Genomic DNA, 20,612 nt, shown 5'->3' on the forward strand with positions numbered 1-20,612 from the left:
ACAGCTCAGAGCCTGGCCTGCCTCAGGTTATGTGTCTCCTCTCTCTGTCCCTCCCCCGCTTGTGCTCTGTCTCTCTCTCTCAAAAATGAATAAACATTAAAAAAAATTAAAAATAGATCAACAAAGCATTTCAAAAGACAGACCCAAAAAAGGGGAAGGAGACAAAAAAAAAATATCATGGAGTAACTTGGCATCAGTAATCACCCACTGAAATAAGCATTTCTCTGATTTTTTTGTTTTGAGACAATTGAAAACACAAATATCCTTCCTCTACTCTCACCCTGATTGTTTCACAACTAAACTGTTACAATTTTAAGTCTGACAAAACCAAGGATTGGCAAGTATATGAAGAAATGGGAACTCTTACACGCTGCTAGTGATAGTACAAACTGGTGCATCTGCTCTGGAGAACAATCTGGCCATATTTGGTAAAGCTGAAAAAGCATATACCCTGACTTCTTTAAAGAAACATTTGCAGGTGTGCAAAAGGATACATACACAAGAATGCTTACTGAAACCTTGTTTGACATAGCAAAACATTGGAAATAACAAAAATGTCCATCCATGCACAGGAGAATGAATAAATAAATTCTGTCATATACTACCATATAGCAGTTAGAGGAGTTTATTTTTTCAATATATGAAATGTATTGTCAAATTGGTTTCCATACAACACCCAGTGCTCATCCCAACAGATGCCCTCCTCAATACCCATCACCCACCCTCCCCTCCCTCCCACCCCCCATCAACCCTCAGTTTGTTCTCAGTTTTTAAGAGTCTCTTATGCTTTGGCTCTCTCCCACTCTAACCTCTTTTTTTTTTTTTTCCTTCCCCTCCCCATGGGTTTCTGTTAAGTTTCTCAGGATCCACATAAGAGTGAAAACATATGGTATCTGTCTTTCTCTGTATGACTTATTTCACTTAGCATCACACTCTCCAGTTCCATCCTCGTTGCTACAAAGGGCCATATTTCATTCTTTCTCATTGCCACGTAGTAGTCCATTGTGTATATAAACCACAATGTCTTTATCCATTCATCAGTTGATGGACATTTAGGCTCTTTCCATAATTTGGCTATTGTTGAGAGTGCTGCTATAAACATTGGGGTACAAGTGCCCCTATGCATCAGTACTCCTGTATCCCTTGGGTAAATTCCTAACAGTGCTATTGCTGGGTCATAGGGTAGGTCTATGAGGACCTACCGTCCATTTTTTGAGGAACCTCCACACTGTTTTTAGAGGAGTTTAATCAATGTGGATGAATTTACTAAAAAAATTGAGTGAAAAAGGTTACAGAAAGATAAACAGAATATATCATTTACATTTTTAAAACACAACAATATATGCAGTAAAGTATAAGAAAACGGACAAACACCACCAAGTTCAGAATAGACAGTACCTTGAGAAAAGAAGGAAAAGTGCAGAAGGGGTCTTCAAACACATTTGTGATCTTTTAATGTGATCTTTGCGAACAAGAAAAGCCTAAAAACTGTTTATTATTTCACTCTAGTGTTATTTTTACCACTTATAGGACATATTATGCTTAGAAAATTTCAGGGACTCTACTTATAAGGAATTTGCATGAGAGAAAAATTCAATAAAAACTGAACCCAAAACAGTGAGTTGAAGAAGAAGAAATGTCAATAAAAAGATACAAAATACACAAGAAAGGATAAATATTGTTCCAATGAAAAATAACTGCGCATATTCTCAGGGTGTCTTATTTTCCCATATAGTTGTTCAAGCCAAAAACCCATATCAAGTCCACCATCAAATTTCACCATTACACTTCCTAAACAGCTTGATAACTTGTCCTCTTCTCTCCATACCTACTAGCTACCACTATCATCTCTTAAATTTTTACAACAGCCTCCTCCCTGAATTCTTTGTACCTACCCCCATGTCCCAATCCAATCTCCATTCTGCAGTCACAATGATACTCCTAAAATGAAAATGACATTAACTTCTCTAAAACTTTTCAGTGGTTCCTCATTGCACTCAGAGAATTTCAAACATCTCCACGTGGCTTACAAAGCCCTTCAAGAGATAGCTTCTGCTTAACTTATCTAGCCTCTCTCTCACTACTCTCATAAAACCAAACTCCCATCCCTACACTCCATACACTCACCTCTTGAACAAACTACTTGTTAATATAACTGATATAATACACTCTCTCCTCTCTGGCCTTTATACACATTCTCCCTGTTTGGAATACTTTTCTCATGCCTACACTTTTCCTCAATTTCCTGGTTAATCCCTTGTCTATTATATCCTAATTTTTAATGTGTCTTCCAGGAAGCCTTCCTTTATGCCTCTTCTCAAGTGCAGAATTAGGTTTCCTTCTATGTGCTCCCATGGTATCCTAAATTATCCTCACTCAGGCATTCATCATACTATATCATAAGAATGTAAATATCCTAAGGGCAAGGAGCTGTATTGGTCTTATCCATTATTGTATCCCTAGAACCGAACAGAATGGTTGGTACATACTATATAGTTAATATCTATTAAACAAATTGATGTCTTATACCAAAAGCCAATGTTTGTTGTTGTTTTTTTTTTTAATATTTATTTTTGGTAGACAGACAGAGTGCAAGCAGGGGAGGGGCAGAGAGAGAGGGAGGGAGACACAGAATCTGAAGCAGGCTTCAGGCTCCAAGCTGTCAGCACAGAGCCCGAAACAGGCCTTGAACCCACAAAGCACGAAATCATGACCTGGGCCAAAGTTGGACACCTAACAGACTGAGCCACCCACATGCCCCAAGCCAATTTTAAAAAATAGTTATGATCTTATCAGAAGTGTTAACAATGTATAATATTGGTAGGAATAGGAAATAATGGAACTATGTTCCAGCTTAATGGAGATTTTATCTAATATTGTTGTACTATATTCCCACTTGATATTCACCCCAAATAAAGAGAGATGAGCAAGAAAACATCTTAACAAGTAACTCTTCCCACTGTATATTCTCACCATGAAAATGAATTTCAATATGAAGACAGAAGTAATTTATTTCTCCAGCTGATAATGACAAGGAGATAGTAATGGTAGTAAGCCATATACTCATAGAAAAAGTGAGAGAGAGCATACATAAAATATTATGTGAAGTTAGGTTTCAGTAACACAAGTAAAACTAGCAAATTTTTTAATTTGTGGAAATGAAACAACACATTCTTAAACAATCAATGGAACAAAAAAGAAATCAGAGAAAATTAGAAACTACTTAAAAACAAATGAAAACAAACACACAACATACCAAAACTTACATGACACAGTGAAAGCAGTGTAAAAGGATGTAATGTAAATGCTTACATTAAAAAGCTAGAAAGATCCCAAATCAATAACCTAACTTTACAACTTAAGATCTCAAATCAATAACCTAACTTGTACAACTTTACAACTAAGAAACGAGAAAAACAAGAAAAAACTAAACCCAAAGCTAGCAGAAGGAAGTATTAGAGGTAAATTAAATAGACTATAAAAAAAAATAGAGAAAATTAATGAAACCAGGGTGCCTGGGTGGCTCAGTCAATTAAGCATCTGACTTCGGCTCAGGTCATAATATTACAGTTCATGAGTTCAAGCCCTGCATGAGGCTCTCTACTGTCAGTGCAGAGCCCTCTTCAGATCCTGTCTCCCTCTCTCCGCCCCTCTCCTGCTCACATGTAGACATGTGCACATTCTCTCTCAAAAATAAACATTAAAGAGAAAGAATGAAATCTGGCCATTTGTAGCAACGTGGATGGAACTGGAGAATGTTATGCTAAGTGAAATAAGTCATACAGAGAAAGACAGATACCATATGTTTTCATCTTATGTGGATCCTGAGAAACTTAACAGAAGATCATGGGGGAGGGGAAGAAAAAAAAAAGTTAGAGAGGGAGGGAGTGAAACCGTAAGAGACTCTTAAAAAACTGAGAATAAACTGAGGGTTGATGAGGGGTGGGAGAGAGGGGAGGGCGGGTGGTAAGCACTGAGGAGGGCACCTGTTGGGATGAGCACTGGATGTTGTATGGAAAACAATTTGACATAAATTTCATATAAATAAATAAATAAACATTAAAAAAAAAAAAGAAAATTAATGAAACCAAAAGTTGGTCCTTAGAAAAGATCAACAAAACTGATAATCCTTTACTTAAATGAACTAAGAAAAAAAGTGAATATTCAAATTACTAAAATAAAAAATGAGGGATGCCTTGGGGCGCCTGGGAGGCTCAGTTGGTTAAGCGTCTGACTTCAGCTCAGGTCATGATCTCACAGTCCGTGAGTTTGATCCCCGCGTCAGGCTCCATGCTGACAGCTCAGAGCCTGGAGCCTGCTTCAGATTCTGTGTCTCCCTCTGTCTCTGCCCCTCCCCTGCTCATGCTCTGTCTCTCTCTCTCTGTGTCTCAAAAATAAATTAAAAAAAAAAAAAAAAAAAAAAGGAGGGATGCCTGGATAGCTCAGTCGGTTGAGCATCCAAACCTTGATCTCATCTCAGGTCATGATCCCAAGGTCATGGGATTAAGCCCCAAGTCAGGCTTCATGCTGAGTGTGGAGCCTGCTTAATATTCTCTCCCTCCTTCTCTGCCCCTCCTTCCCCCCTGAAAAAATGAAAGAAGGAACACTACTACTGATTCTACAGAAACACAAAGATTATAAGAGAGTAGTATGAAAAATGTACATCAACAAACTGAATAACCTAGATGAAATGGATAAATTCCTAGAAACAAAAAGCCTACCAAGACTAAGAAAGAAATAGAAAATCTAAATAGACCGGTAACTAGTAAGGAGACTAATTCAGTAATCAAAAGTCTCCTGACATAGCAAAGTCCTGGACCTGATGGCTTCAATGGAGAATTCTCCCAAACATTTAAAGAACTAACACTAATCCTTCTCAAACTTTTCCAGAAAATTGAAGGGGAGAGAATGCTTCCCATTTCATTCTATGAGGCCAGCATCACCCTTACACCAAAACCAAAGACTGTACAAGAAAACTACAGACCAATATCCCTTACAAACATTGATGAAAAATCCTCAATGAAGTACTGGCAAACAGAATATTAAAAGGATAACACACCATAACCAGGGGAATTTATTCCTGGAAAGCAAGGATGTCTCAACATATGAAAACAGATCAATGTAAAACACATTACAGAATAAAGGGAAGAAAAACACATGAGCATCTCAACTGATGCAGAAAAAACACTCAACAAACTAGAACTAAAAAGAAACTACCTAAACATAAAAAAGACATACTTGAAAAATCTACAGCAAACATATGCAATGGTGAAGGACTGAGAGCTTTTCCTTTAAAATGAAGAACATAAACAAGGATGCCCATTTTCACTCCTATTCAATTTAGTATGGAAGCTCTAGCCAGATAAATTAGGCAATAAAAAGTGATATAAAGCAGCCAAATTGGAAAAGAAGAAGTAAAATAGTCTCTCTTTGCAGGTGATATTATCTTCTATGCAGAAAACCCTAAAGACTACACACACACACACACACACACACACACACACAGTTAGAGCTAATAAATAAATTCAGCAAAGTAGCAGAATATAAAGTCAACACACAAAACTCAGTTGCATTTTTACATACTAACAATGAATAATCTGAAAAGAAAACCACTAAAATAATTCTAAGAATAAAATAGTTAGGAATTAACCAAAGAGGTGAAAGACATGTACAATGAAAACCACAAAATGTTGCTGAAATAAATTAAACATAAATAAATGGAGATACATCCTATGTTCAAGGATGGAAAACTTAATACTATTAAAATGGCAATAGTACCCAAACTGATATACAGATTCAATACCATCTCTACCAACATCCCAATGATATTTTTTGCAGAAATAGAAAAACCCATCCTAAAATTCATATGTAATCTCATGGGATACTCAAAACAATCTTGAAAAAGAATAGTCAAAACAATCTTGAAAAAGAACAAAACTGGAGAACTCAAACTTCCAGATTTTAAAACTCACAACAAAATTACAATCATTGAAACAGTGTGGTATTAATATGGCGTAAAGACAGGCATACAGACCAATGAAACAGAACAGGAAGCCCAGAAATAAACTCTCACATATATGGTCATAAACTTTTTGACAAAGGTGCCAAGACCAATCAGTGGGGAAAGGACAGTCTTTTTAACAAATGGTGCTGGAAAAACTGGATACTCACATGCAAAAAAAAATGAAGTTGGATGCTTACCCTAACACCATTTGTAAAAAATTATCTCAAAATGGATAATGGACCTAAATGTAAGACTAAAACAATAAAACTTAGAAGAAAACATAGGAGAAAAGCTTCATGACATTGGATGAGGCAATGATTTCTTATATATAACCAACCCCAAAGGCATAGGCAACAAAAGAAAAAATAAATTGGACTTCACAAAAATTTAAAAATTTTATGCATCAAAAGACAGTATCAACCAACTAAAAAGGCAACCCACAGAATGGGTGAAAATATTTGTAAATCATAAATCTCATAAGGGATTAACATCTAGAATATATAGACAACTCCTAAAATAACAAAAAAAAATTAAAAATGGCAAAAGGCTTCAATAGACATTTCTCCAATAAAGACATACAGATGGCTACTAAGCACATGAAAACATATTCAACATCACTGATAATGAGGGAATGCAAAACTACAATGAGATATCACCTCACACCCATTAGGATAGCCACTATCAAAAAAGGAGATAATAACAAGTGTTGGAGAGTAGGTAGAGAAATTGGAACCCTTATACATGTTGGTGGAAATATATAATGGTCTATCTACTATGGAAAATAGTATGGCAGTTCCCCAAAACACTAAAACAGAATTTGACCCATAGGATCCAGCAATTATGCTTCTGGGTATATATACCTAAAGAATGAGAGGCAGGGTCTCAAAGAGATATTTGCACACCCATGTTCACAGTAGCATTAGTCACAATAGCTAACACATGGAAGCAACCAAAGTGTCCTACTGATGCATAAAGGATAAGCAAAATGTGATTGTGTGTGTGCGTGTGTGTTTACACAACATACATGTTGCATTATTATTCAGCCTTAAAAAGTAAGGAAATTCTGACATTTGGTATGACATGGATGACCCTTGAGGGCATTATGCTAAGTGAAATAAGCCACTCACAAAAAAAAAATACTGTATGATTCCAATTATATGAGGTACTTAGAATAGTCAAAATCATAGAAACATAAAGTAGAATGATAAGGGGCACTTGGGTGGCTCAGTCAGTTGAGCGTCCAATTCTTGATTTCAGCTCAGGGCACAATCTCACAGTTCCTGGGTTGGGGCCCACAATGGGCTCTGTGCTGACAGCTCGGAGCCTGCTTGGGATTCTCTCTCTGCCCGCTCTTCTATGCCCCTCCCCTGTTTGCTCGCATACTCTCTCTCAACAATAAATAAACTTAAAAAATAGAATGATAGGGCTGGGGAAAATAGGAGATAGGGAGTTATTACTTAATGAGTACAGAGTTTTAGTTTTACCAGATGAAAGAACTATGGAGATGGATGCTGGTGATGGTTGCATAACAGTGTGAATGTACTTAACTCCACTAAACCACACATTTAAAAGTGACTAAGATGATAAATTTGTCATTTAACTTCTGCACAACAAAAATTTTAAAGCAAATTTGAATGAAATCAGCTGTAACCTAAAAAAAAAAAAAAAAAAGGTTGTGCCAAAAATGGGAAAAAGCAGGATGTTCCATATTACAGAACCCTTTAAAAATCTGTATACACCAAATATGTCTTGGTTTTTAAATTAATGAACATATAAACTTTGACTATCAATTGCCTTATAACCACATATAAACATTGGATGTTCTAAAGAAAAACATGACTACATAAGTTTAGTTCCTGTAACATTAAGCCTTCACAAGCTAGAAACTTACAACTCTTAAGTCCTAGAGAAACAGAGGGTTATTTGGCATAAAAGACTGTGAAATAAACTAAAGTTAAAAATCTTAAAATACAAAAGATTTTTTAGATTAATGTTCTAATGGACTGAATGGAGCAACCAGGTGATAAGTGTTTTATAGACTAAAAGAATTCTTACCTGGAAGATTACCCTTTGAGATGGTGTCTGTATCCAAATTGTAGGTGTCCTGGAGACGCAACAGAGCTTTGGCTGCCCCAACCTGATCTTCATCATTAGGGAAGTACTGTCTCTGAATGGTTAGGTTAGAGATAAAGCCTTGAAATTAAAAAAAAAAAAAAGAAAAAAAAAAAAGGAAAACAAAACAAATACAAAAAGAAAAAAAAAATGACTAGAACCTCACAGACTTCCAATCTGCAATATACAGTGTTTATAAGGATTTTTCAAAATTCATTTTATTATAGTTTTCTACCATAACAAGTTCCACATGCTCAACAGGGAAAAAAAAAAACAAAACAAAAACAAATACACTAAGATTTGAAATACCTCTAACTTACTCAATCTTCCCAAACCCTAATGTTGCTTAAGTAATCTGAAGTCATTGCATAAATCCTATCTGTATTAGGTAAAGATCAACATGATAACTGAGTATTTAGTTACACAACATAGCTTCCACTAAGCTTGAAAAATGGGATTCACAGATTTGAAAATGACATCCACTGGCAACCAATTATACTTTAAAAAAAATTTTTTTTTAATGTTTATTTATTTTAGAGAGAGAGAGAGAGAAAGAGCACAAGTGGGTGAGGCACAGAGAGAGAGGAAGACAAAAAATCAGAAGCAAGCTCCAGGCCCGGAGCTGTCAGCACAGAGCCCAACGCAGGGCTCGAACTCACAAATCATGAGATCATGACCCTGAGCTGAAGTCAGATGCTCAACCAACTGAGCCACCCAGGCACCCCAACCAATTATACTTTCAAATAACAGATTGTAAGTAAAATATATGCGCTTAAAGAAAGTTCTATTTTGGGGGCACCTGGGTGGTTCAGTTGGTTAAGTGTCTGACTTCGGCATAGGTCATGATCTCACGGTTCGTGAGTCCGAGCCCCATGCCAGGCTCTGCGCTGACAGCTCAGAGCCTGGAACCTGCTTCCGATTCTGTGTCTCCCTCTCTCTACCCCTCCCCTGCTGATGCTCTCTCTCTAAGAATAAACATCAAAAAAAAAATTTTTTTTAAATAGACTTAAAAAAAAAAAGTTGTATTTTCTTCTTCCATGTGCCACACACTATATAAATTATGTAAATATGTAAAGTTTGGTGGAATTCCCTGAGGAAGAAAGAGATTTTTAATAATATATTTAAGATCAAGTGAACTAGTTTATTAAAATATATTCAGATCTGTTAAATTATTGAGTATAGTGATCAACCAAGATTTGCTCTATATAGAATCTGATCTTAATATTAAAAGGTTTTATATAAAATATAACAAAATCAAACTAACAAACTAATTACTGATAACTATATAATGCCTAAGGAGAATGGGTGCTAAATACTCCTTAAGGTTAAACCAAAACCAAAACCAAAACAAAATTGATTTAAAATTTTAATATGTGTCAGCATTTGCAAATAAAAGTTGGTTATGGGGGCACGTGGGTGGCTCAGTTGGTTAAGTGTCCGACTTCAGCTCAGGTCATGATCTCACAGTTTGTGAGTTCAAGCCCCACATCAGGCTCTGTGCTGACAACACAGAGCCTGGAGCCTACTTCGAGTTCTGTGTCTTGCCCTCTCTCTCTGCCCCTCCCCTGCCCCTGTTCATACTCTGTCTCACTCTATCTCTGTCTCTCAAAAATAAACATTAAAAAAATAAATAAATAAAAGCTAGGTATGAAACTTCCCTTCCCTCTCATTTACTTATAATCAACTATGTGTACTTTGATCAGCAAAAGGCCAAGAATTTGTGCAAATGAACAACTGGCTAGGAGAGGGCTAAAGTTCTCATCAAGCATATTTTTTATTTTTAAAACCAACTCAGTCACAATGTCCACATGGGATTTTACAAATTTTACAATTTTCTATGACCCAAAACAAAATCCAAGAAGTTACTTAAATCCTTTCCAATAAAAAAGAGAAAAAATATACACATTATAGAATTAAGGGATGACTACTACAGATTAAAATGTCAGTCTCAAGGTTTACCTTATAAAATAACTTAAGTCATAAAGGTCACTACTTGAGAATTTTTTTTAATTAAGCGTGTGTGTGTGTGTATACACATACGTACATGACTTTAAAAATATTCTCATGGTGCTATGTAAGAGAGCAACTAACCACCAGTATTTCCCTCTTACCACGAAGAAATTTTCACAAGTGCTTGCCTTAACTTTTCTTTCCAAGGTTTTCTGTCCTATGCATAATGGTTTATTGCTCACAAACACTTGTAAGCACCCTTAGAGTATTTTCATTTGCATAGCTAGCTCAGTTTTCATCCTCTTTCTCCCTTTTTTTTTCATTCCACCTTTAGTCACTGAACAAATATTTGAGCCCCTACTCTAAGCATATTCCCTCCAGTTCTTAAACTCCAGACTTAGTTTTCTGTGTCTGTTACTAAAATATCTAAAATACCTCAATACTCCAACTACAATTTTATCGTTCAATTAGAAAGACCTTCATTGTTACTGTTCGCAGCCTTCGTTTTTAAATTTACTGTTCAGGTAAAACAATTCTAAACTTCAAAATACTATGTGGAAAATAACTAACACTTTTCCTTATAGTACCACTCCCAATATATTAAAAATTGATTAGAAGATAGAGATTTACCCATAAATTTTTAAAGTCTGAAGCTAAACCTTTTCATTTTAGGAATTATTTCACTTAATTAATTATTAATTATTAATTTAATAATTATTTCATTACCTTCAGTAATGAAGCTATATGCCAAATAATTCATTTTTATAAACTTCAAAGCAAAAAGCACCAATAACACAAATTACTTTTTTTTAGCCTGAAGTTTTTTATTTGTTTTTATTCCCTTTTTTTTTTAAATCAAGGAATTCAGGATCTAGACTAACTTTAATTAAATCAGACACACCCTGCAACACTTCAATTACAACACTGAACACTTGATGTTCTGGGAACTGAATTCATCACTATTGGCATTTCCACAGGTGGCACCAATATTATCTTACTTTTTTTTTTGGCTCATTATTCTTACCATCAGACTTACCATCTGACGTATCCTTAAGGACCAGATTCTCCAACTCACTCCATTCAGTGTTCAGACGTTTCATTAATTTGAATGCATTTACAGGATGCCCAACAAATCCTTCTGGATCTTTTGTCGCTGTGCTAGTTAGTCGATCTAATTTCTCTGCCCATCTGGAAATGTAAGACATACAAATGGAGCATACATACACTTAATAAGGAAGAACACAATTTAGTAAATCACTCAGAAAAAGAAAAAAGATGAGATTAGAGGCTTTTGAGTTAAAACTGTATTTAAAAAATTCTTTTTAGGGGCACCTGGGTGGCTCAGTTGGTTGAGCATCAGACTCCTGATTTTGGCTCAGGTCATGATCCCAGGATCTTGGGATCGAGCCCCATGTTAGACTCCATGCAGAGCATGGAGCATGCTTAAGATTCCTTCTCTCTCCCACTCTCTGCCCTTCCTGAACAGTGCACAACATGCACTCACGTGCACTCTCCCTTAAAAAAAGAATTATTTTTAAAACAAAATTATAGGTTTTTTAAAAAGCAAGGCTGTTATGGATAAAATCTAGCATGGTAGAATCAATATAAGGCCTTTCTTGTAGTTTTGCTTCTCTCAAATGGTTACAGTAAATGGAACTTATCTTTAAGTGACTGGAGGGGCACCTGGGTGGCTCAGTCGGTTGGGCGTCTGACTTTGGCTCAGGTCATGATCCCACAGTTCATGAGTTCGAGCCCCGCGTCGGGCTCTGTGCTGACAGCTCAGAGCCTGGAGCCTGTTTTGGATTCTGTGTCTCCCTCTCTCTCTGTCCTTCCCCCATTCACACTGTCTGTTTCTCAAAAAAGGAATAAATGTCAAAAAAAAAAATTTTTTTTTAAGTTACGACTGGATCTCTCTAGCAAGAGTCTAAAAATACGTCTCCCCACAAGTCCTTAAATCCGAATAACTGATTATTATTATTATTATAAATTCTGTTACATGTTCATTTAAATCAAACTTGTACAAAAATTCTACATTCAGTATCTAAAAACTATATTTTATCTTATTTGTTTAATTTTGAGAGAGAGAGAGAGAGAGAGAGAGAGAGCGCACGCACACACCAAGCACAAGTGGGTTAGAATGACAAAGGAAGATAGAGAATCCCAAGCAGGTTCCACACGCAGTGCGGAGCTACATGCAGGGCTCAATCCGCATGACCCTGGGATCATGACCTGAGCCAAAATCAAGAGTCAGACACACTCAACCAACTGAGCCACCCAGGCACCCCAGTACCTAAAAACTATACTTTAAAACGAACAAAAACTGAATAGTCAGTTACTCACTAAACAAAAGGCAGGAATTCTCAGGATTAACTATAACCTGAGTCAATTAAAAATAAATTAGCATTTAAGGAAAAACCGTATCAATTAATACTAACAATACTTATCACTATAATCTCTAGAATGGAGCCATAGCAATGAAGAATAGAATTGGAAAACTGTTCCAGAAGATGACTTGATTAGGGAGATTAGAGGAAGACAGAAGAAATTAGCAACCATTTTTAGAAATTGTCAGTCAACCCATAGCCATTTATATCCTTATCTCAATCCACGATCCCCTACCCGAACTCTTGTCCCAGGCCTAACTCTTATTTTTTGCACTCCTATGTTAGTCATTTCAGCTGGCTTTTTAAGACAAATGGCTTCCACTTCCACTCAAAGAATGTTTTAGCTCTAGAGGGAAAACATCCAGGTAGAGTCAGAATCGTAAGTAAAACACTTTGCTTACTTTTTTATTTGTTCTAATTTATCCTCTTCTGCCTTAATATAGTCTTTCAGGGAAGTCACCAGATCTTTCTCTGTATGGATCAAATCAGTCATCTGACCTAAAAGGAGGAGAAGGAAAGGTCATCAAATACCTGCATTGATCAGCACAAGTATTTTAGAATAATTTAAAAATGATCAAGAATGCTTCATTCTTTGAGAAGATTCAACTAGCATTAAACACAGATATATTGGAGAAAATATGTTTTTTCCTCTTTTTTTTTAACCAGATAAAGACAAAAACTTTTTTTCTTTTTTTTTTTTATTAAAAAAAATTTTTTTTTTAAGTTTATTTATTTTTGAAACAGACAGAGACAGAGCATGAACGGGGGTGGGTCAGAGAGAGAGGGAGACACAGAATTGGAAGCAGGCTCCAGGCTCTGAGCTGTTAGCACAGAGCCCGACGCCGGGCTCGAACTCATGGACCGTGAGATCGTGACCTGAGCTGAAGTCGGACGCTTAACCGACTGAGCTACCCAGGCGCCCCTCTTTTTTCTTTTTTTAATGTTTATTTTTGAGAGCGAGAAAGAGAGAGGGACAGAGCACAAATGGGGGAGGGGCAGAGAGAGAAAGGGAGTCACAGACTCAAAACAGGCTCCAGGCTCTGAGCTGTCAGCACAGAGCCTGACATGGGGTTCGAACCCACGACTGTGAGATCATGACCTGAGTTGAAATCGGACACTTAACTGACTGAGCCACCCAGGTGCTCCAAAGACAAAAACTTTCTAATCATATGTTCCAATTCTAGTTTTCAAGCTACTTCATTTTGCAAATTGGACCATACTGGCAAATTGTTTCTTCGTCTAAAATTTTATTTTTAAATTACAAAATAACACTACTTTTTTCTTCTTCCCTACCTCTGCTCTCACTCTTTGTTCTTGAGACTAATTAGAATTAATTTTTTATTCAACAAAAAGTATACAGGGGGCGCCTGGGTGGCTCAGTCGGTTAAGCGTCTGACTTCGGCTCAGGTCATGATTTCACAGTTTGTGAGTTTGAGCCCCGCATCAGGCTCTGTGCTGACAGCTCAGAGCCTAGAGCCTGCTTCGGATTCTGTGTCCCCTCCTCTCTCTGCCCCCTCCCCTGCTCACACTCTGTGTCTGTCTCTCAATAATAAACGTTAAAAAAAATTTTTTCTTAAGTATACATAAGTATACTTCACAAACGAAATTCAAATCATCTGTGTTTAGTTATTTATAATGGGATAAGAAGACTCATTATTTTATATCCCGAAATTAGGTGTCATAAATATAACGCTTTTGTTTTAGTTAGCACTACAATCACATAAGTGTAGAACTGGTCAACAGGATGAAAGAAAACATCTCACTAAGGCAGATGAAGTATGCATATAGGAAAACATAAAAGGATACGTATTAAACATGAAAAATATTTCTGGGGGAAAGACATGTGGAGTTCATCATACATTCTATGTACTTTTGTCTGTTTCTCCTTTAACCAGTATGTTATTTTTGCAATACTTTTGTAATACTGTGTGTTAAAAAAAAGACTAAGTATGTATATTAAGTTATTTGTTGAGTGGACTCACTAACAAAGAATTTTCTTGGTATTCTTTTCTAAATTTTCATAAGTTTCTAACCTGAAAATGTACTGCTTTTGTAATCAGAAAAAAATGTAAAGAAAAAGTTAAATTTTAAAAAAGAGAGACTTGGAAAAGGGAAGGGACTGAGGCATACTTCAGTCTCTAAGAATACACTGTATTTGTTTTTACTGATCTAAAAACACTAAAAAATGGAAAAATTTACATGCAAAAATAATACAAGCCAAAAAATAGTAAGACTTACCAATTGAAGTAAAAAAGCCTGGATGGGCCAAAGATTGGGGAAGTAGAATCCCTACAATTAAAATATACCAGATCATCTTGGAAGACTTAATTTTTCAGGTTCACACACCTACAAGAGAAAATATGGCCATTACAAAAAAAAAAAAAAAATAGGGTAGGAAAAGTTCTCAATCTATTTTTCCTGTGAACAAATTGTAAGTCAGACCCTAAGGTTGCCCTAGATTGTTATTAACTCTTATAAATTGATTTAACAATTTAATAAAAGCAACTATCATTTTTCTTTTTTTTTTAATTTATTTTTATTTATTTTTGAGAGAGAGATAGCAAGCAGGGGAGGGACAAAGAAAGCAGGAGACAGAATCCCAAGCAGGCTCTGCACTCTCAGCACAGAGCCATATGCGGGCTTGAACTCCCAAACTGTGAGATCATGACCTGAGCCAAAGTCAAGAGTCCGATGCTTATCCAACTGAGCCACCCAGGTGCCCCTATTTTGCATATAACTAGAGTACTAACTTTATATTTCATGTTAAAGAAAAATATAAATGACAATTTATGCTTAAAAATTCAACCCGAGTTTGTTTTCTCCTTAGTTACTACTATAATTAGATTAGATAATAGCACCTCTTTCAGATAGCCTGAAAAATAAGTGTTCTCTGTGATCTACATCTAAACCATGAATTTCCCATAAAATATACAACTTCATTAAAGTAACTTAATTTAAATATTACTAAAATACTTTCTAAAATGTTAGAATATGTTTTAAAGGGGAAAAAAAGGTTTCAGAGCCACTGATTAATCCTTCAAATTACTAACTTGTTTCATCTTTTTCCCACATGCCTTTAAATTTTAAAATAAATTTAATTAAAAGTTATAGATTTGGGGGCACCTGGGTGGCTCAGTAGAATAGGTGTTAGCTCTTGACTTCGGCTCAGGTCATGATCTCATGGTTTGTGGGTTCGAGCCCCACGTTGGGTTCTGAGCTGGCAGTGCAGAGACTGCTTGGGATTCTTTTTCTCTCGGCCCCTCCCCCATTTGCATGCTCTGTCTCTCTCTCTCTCTCAAAATAAACTTAAAAAAAAAATAAGTCAAAAAAAAAGTTGTAGATTTTAGGGTGATGAAAACGTTCTAAAATTAACTGGTGATTGATAGTTGAAGAACACTGTAAAAGTACTAAAAACCACTGAATCATGACCATTAAATGGGTGAATTGTATGGTATATGAATTATATCTCAATAAAGCTGTTATTTTTAAAAAGCTGTACAGAATCCAAAAAGAATAAACAGACCTGTAGATTTAAGCTAGTAATTTCTCTCAAAGGACCTTGTGTTGAGGTTTTTCTATCTACTGTGTTCTATGTAAAAATTCTTAGCCTAGTACATAGCTGTGGATTTTTTTTTCTTTTAACTTGGCAGCAAACCCTTTCTTTCTTTTTCCTTTGTCACTGGTAGCACTGACTACTAGAATGGATTCTTCATGGCAGGTGCAAGTACCAACTATTCAGCAGAAAGATTTACCCTTCTTTCCCAAATGTCCTGATAGCACTCTTTTCTTGCTCCCCCACCATCACATACATGGACTTTTAAGTCCTCCTTATTACCTTAGAAAAGAATCAGTTACTATAACAGTACCTTTTGCCTCAGTAACAGGCTCGCATTTGTTACTCTTCTTGTCACCCTATTCTTCTGAGCAGGCACCTCTGACTCTTTCCAAGTGACTTCACCTAAACCAACAGGTTGAAGTTCACATTGGAAAGCTCCCTATTCGGCCAAAAAAAAAAAAAAAAGGAAAACGAAAAAACAAACCTACTTTTTCCTTCTTGAAACTCAATAAAAAATAGATCACCACAAAAACTGACATTCTGGAAGTACTCCTAAGTCTCCTCCCTTAAGTTTGCCACAAACTTCCAGAACCACACAGTAGTGAAATACACTGCTCTCTTGGCTACTTTATAGTAACTCTTTGGGAAGGCTTCTAGAATGCAGCAGATGCAGACACTTCCTCCCCTGGGCTCCTGCCAAAGCACAAGGCTTTTTCAAACTACTGGGCTGTCTGAAGAGTCTAGAATCTTCTCACTGTTTACACAGATTTCAGCCATAATTTTCTTCATGAATAAATGTTATTTAGAAAATACAAATGCTTTTGCTGTACTAATAGAAGGCTAATCAGAAATGTTGTCTAAACGTTTAACTCTGATAGGGAAGTTTAGATTTGTCGGGTAAGAGGTTATGATTTTTTCATAGCTAAAATATATTTTGTCACTAAAATTCTTTGTCATCTTTCACTGTCCTTAAACCTCTCAATGAATCAAGAACTATTCGTCTACAGATATCATCAAAGTTTGAAAACTACATTTTAAGAATGATAGAGCTTACATAAAAATTCAAATCATTAATCAAATGAAGAATAAATTATACCTTTACCTTACATCATGCTGCAAATAAATTCTAGATGGATTAAAGAGCTATAATCAACAAAAAACAACAAAAAGAAAAGTTACTGGATCTCTAAAAAGAGAATTTCTGAACTTTAAAAATGATACAAACAACCTATCAAAAGACAGATGGAATTTAAATATGCAAAATAATCTAGGCTCGTATACATTTTAAAAACCTATAAACTACAAACTAGGAAAATAAAGAAAATAGAGCTCATTAAAGGAGCTCATACAAATCAATAAGACCACTAAGATATTAATAGAAAAGTGGATTAAGAACACAGAAAGTCACAAAAGAAAAACTAAAAATAGTTAAACAAAAAGTTCACTGAGTAATCAAGGACTTTTTTTTTGTCCTTCAAATGAATAATTAAACAAATTTAACAAATTCACAATTAAAAATATTGATGGTGCTATATATATATATGTCAAGGAACTTAAAATGAGTATGTCCTTTAACTTGTGAATTTAAATAAAAACACAAATTTTAAAAATTAACAAACTCACAGTCATTGCTGGTGAGAATGCAAAATGGTACAGCCATCTTGGAAGACAGTTTAGCAGTTTCTTAAAAAATCAGACATACTCGTACCATACAATTTGGCAATTGTTTCCCTTTGTATATACCTCAAAAAGTTGAAAACTTATGTCCACACAAAACCTGCACATGGATATTTACAGATTTCTTCATAACGGCCAAAACTTGGAAGCAACCAAAATGTCCTTTAGTAGGTAAATAGATAAACGTGGTATACCCAGACAATGGAATATTATTCAGTGTTAAAAGGAAATGAGCTATCAAGCCATGAAGAGACATGAAGCAATCTTAAATGCGTATTACTAAGTAAAAAAAAAGCCAATCTGAAAAAGTTATGTACTGTATTATTCCAATTATATGACATTCTGGAAAAGGCAAAACTATGAAAACAATAAAAAGATCAGTGATTGGGAGATGGGAGGATGAACAGATACAGCACAGAGGATTTATAGGCAGTGAAAATACTCTATGATATCATAATGATAAACACATCATTTATTTTTGGACATACATTGTCCAAACTCACAGAACATATAATACCAAGAGTGAATGGGTAATATAAACTATGTATGGACGTTAGGCTATTATGATATGTCAATATAGATTCATTAACTATAACAAATGTACCATTCTGGTGGGGGATGTTGAGGCTACACATGTGTGGGGGTAGGGAGTATATGGGAAATTTCTGTACAGGTTCTTTGCTATGAACCTAAATTGCTTTTAAAAAATAAAGACTTAAAATAAATTAACATCATACAACTCTAACCCTGGTGGAATCTGTATTGAATGAGATTAAGTTTCCACTACTCTGACAGAAAATCATAAATAAATACTGATCAAAACAAAGAAAAAACTTACTATAATATGATCATAACTATGCATGAAAATATGCAGAGGAAATTCACCAAAATGTAGTTGTCTCTGGAAAGAACATTAGGTCATTTTTTTTCTATTTCTCTGTATTTTCCAGATGTCCCAGGGTATATTCACTTTCATAGTGACAATATATACAAAATAATAAACCTAAAACATCAACTCCCATACTATGTAGGTCACCCTACGCTTTTAATGAAGTGGTTAACTACTCTCTAATACAAAAAAGTAGCTAACAAATACTATCCACATTACAGCATGTTCCATATTCTAACTCTATATGCCTCCAGATTTCTCTCTCTGCTACAAAGATAGTAAGCTTATATAAAAGCAACCCAGATATCTAGCCATGAACTACAATGTCAGAGTAGTATACTTTTCTATTATCCTTCCTCCTAACAGACATATGATGCAGGCTAAGTCAGTCATTGACACATATTCCCACGAACATAACGTCTCAGAGGTGGACTTGTGAAATGGTAAAAAGCAGCTCCTTCTGGAGTTGCTAAGCTCATAGGATGCAAATTGGGAGCAACACATTATCTTTCCCACTTGTCAAAGACACCTAGGAACCCAATCTATAAACAGAACAAAGTCATGCAGAGATAATTCCAAGCTCCATAGCCCTGATTCTTCCAATTATTGCTTTGAATCTGTGAGCTACCCCAATAACATTCCAATCCAGCAAAGGAGCCTCTAAATTCCCTTTTTAAGGAATTTTAAGTTAGTTCAAGTTGAATTTCTGTCACTTACAATGGAAAGTTCAGACCCACACAGCATTACCAAACTACCATGCCAACTTAAACTAGTTAATAAAAAGGAAGATAGCCCTATAGAACAGTAGTTCTCAAACTTTAGCTATATCAAAATCACCTAAAGGTCTGAGGTACTTAAATAATTTATACAAGTTCAGGTGATGGTGATATTGATGGTCTGGGGATCACACTTTGAAAACCACCAGATACAAACAAATCACACAAAAGGTGCTCTCCACCTTTAAGACAGTACAATTTTACTTCAACTTATTTTTTGAAAAATATAATTGAATTTCTAATTACTCTAGTGAATAGTCCTCTAATCTCTTTTAATACTATGTCCCATCCCCATTTTTTCAGAAACCTTAAGGGGTGCCTGGATGGCTCAGTTGGTTAAGCATCAGACTTCAGCTCGTCATGATCTCACAGCTCGGGAGTTCAAGCCCCGTGTCAGGCTCTGTGTTGACAGCTCAGAGCCTGGACCCTGCTCCAGATTCTGTGTCTATGTCTCTCTGTCCCTCCCCCGCTCATGCCCATGCACCAGCACTCGCTCTCTCTCTCAAAAATAAACAATAAAATTTAAAAAAAAAAGGAACCTTAAGTGACATGTTAATAAGCAAGCATATCTTTATCAATCACAGGTTTTTAAAACAATGGTTTCCTTACTTCTGATGTCTCATTTCCATTTACTTCCATCTCCATTCAGTTAACAGCTTGCAATGCAAATCATTATAAGCATCTAAGGGTCAAACATCCTAAAAGACATTAGGGTTTTATCAAAAATAGCAAGCTCAGTGGGTAAAACATGTGACTCTTGATCTTGGGGTTGTGAGTTTGAGCCCTATGATGGGTGTAAAGATTACTTTAAAAAAAAAATCTTAAGAAAAAAAATAGAAAGATACAAAAGTCTCCTGTTCTAAGTCCTAAAACAAGTTTGAAGTAGAATTTAAATGGGTTAAAGAGGATGCAAGGAAGGTAAATCTCAGCTGTCTAAAAAGACTAGACTCAAAAAAAAAAAAAAAAAAAAAAAAGAAAGAAAAGAAAAGAGCAGGACCTGGGTGGCTCATTCAGTTAGGTTTCCAACTCTTGATCTTGGCTCAGGTCATGATCTCACAAGGCTCCACGCTGACAGCACAGACCTGCTTGGGATTCTCAGTCTCCCTCTCTCTGACCCTCCCTGCTCATGCTTACTTTCTCTCTCTCTCTCTCTCAAAATAAATAAATAAACTGAGAGAGAGAGAGAGAGAGAGAGAGAGAAAGAGAAAGAGAGAGAGAAAGAGAAAGAGAAAGAGAAAGAGAAAGAGAAAGAGAAAGAGAAAGA

General features: G+C 35.7%; 1 protein-coding gene across 4 annotated transcripts in view; it reads right to left on the reverse strand.

The window, feature by feature from the left end:
* Window positions 1-20,612, reverse strand: part of P4HA1 (prolyl 4-hydroxylase subunit alpha 1) — an 89,205-nt gene that overhangs the window by 57,819 nt on the left and 10,774 nt on the right. For 2 of the 4 annotated variants that reach the window (XM_049645200.1, XM_049645199.1), the window contains exons 2-5: window positions 14,689-14,796; window positions 12,852-12,948; window positions 11,103-11,254; window positions 8,060-8,197 (exon numbers count right to left, since the gene is read on the reverse strand). In XM_049645200.1, the coding sequence (XP_049501157.1) occupies window positions 8,060-8,197; window positions 11,103-11,254; window positions 12,852-12,948; window positions 14,689-14,764 (463 nt within the window). In that variant the 5' untranslated portion in view covers window positions 14,765-14,796. Of the gene's footprint in view, window positions 1-8,059; window positions 8,198-11,102; window positions 11,920-12,851; window positions 12,949-14,688; window positions 14,797-20,612 lie in introns of those variants that run through there. The other 2 variants (XM_049645201.1, XM_049645202.1) reach the window with 2 other exon arrangements.

The sequence above is a fragment of the Panthera uncia genome, chromosome D2 (assembly GCF_023721935.1).
Source record: "Panthera uncia isolate 11264 chromosome D2, Puncia_PCG_1.0, whole genome shotgun sequence".
NCBI classification, from domain to species: domain Eukaryota; kingdom Metazoa; phylum Chordata; class Mammalia; order Carnivora; family Felidae; genus Panthera; species Panthera uncia.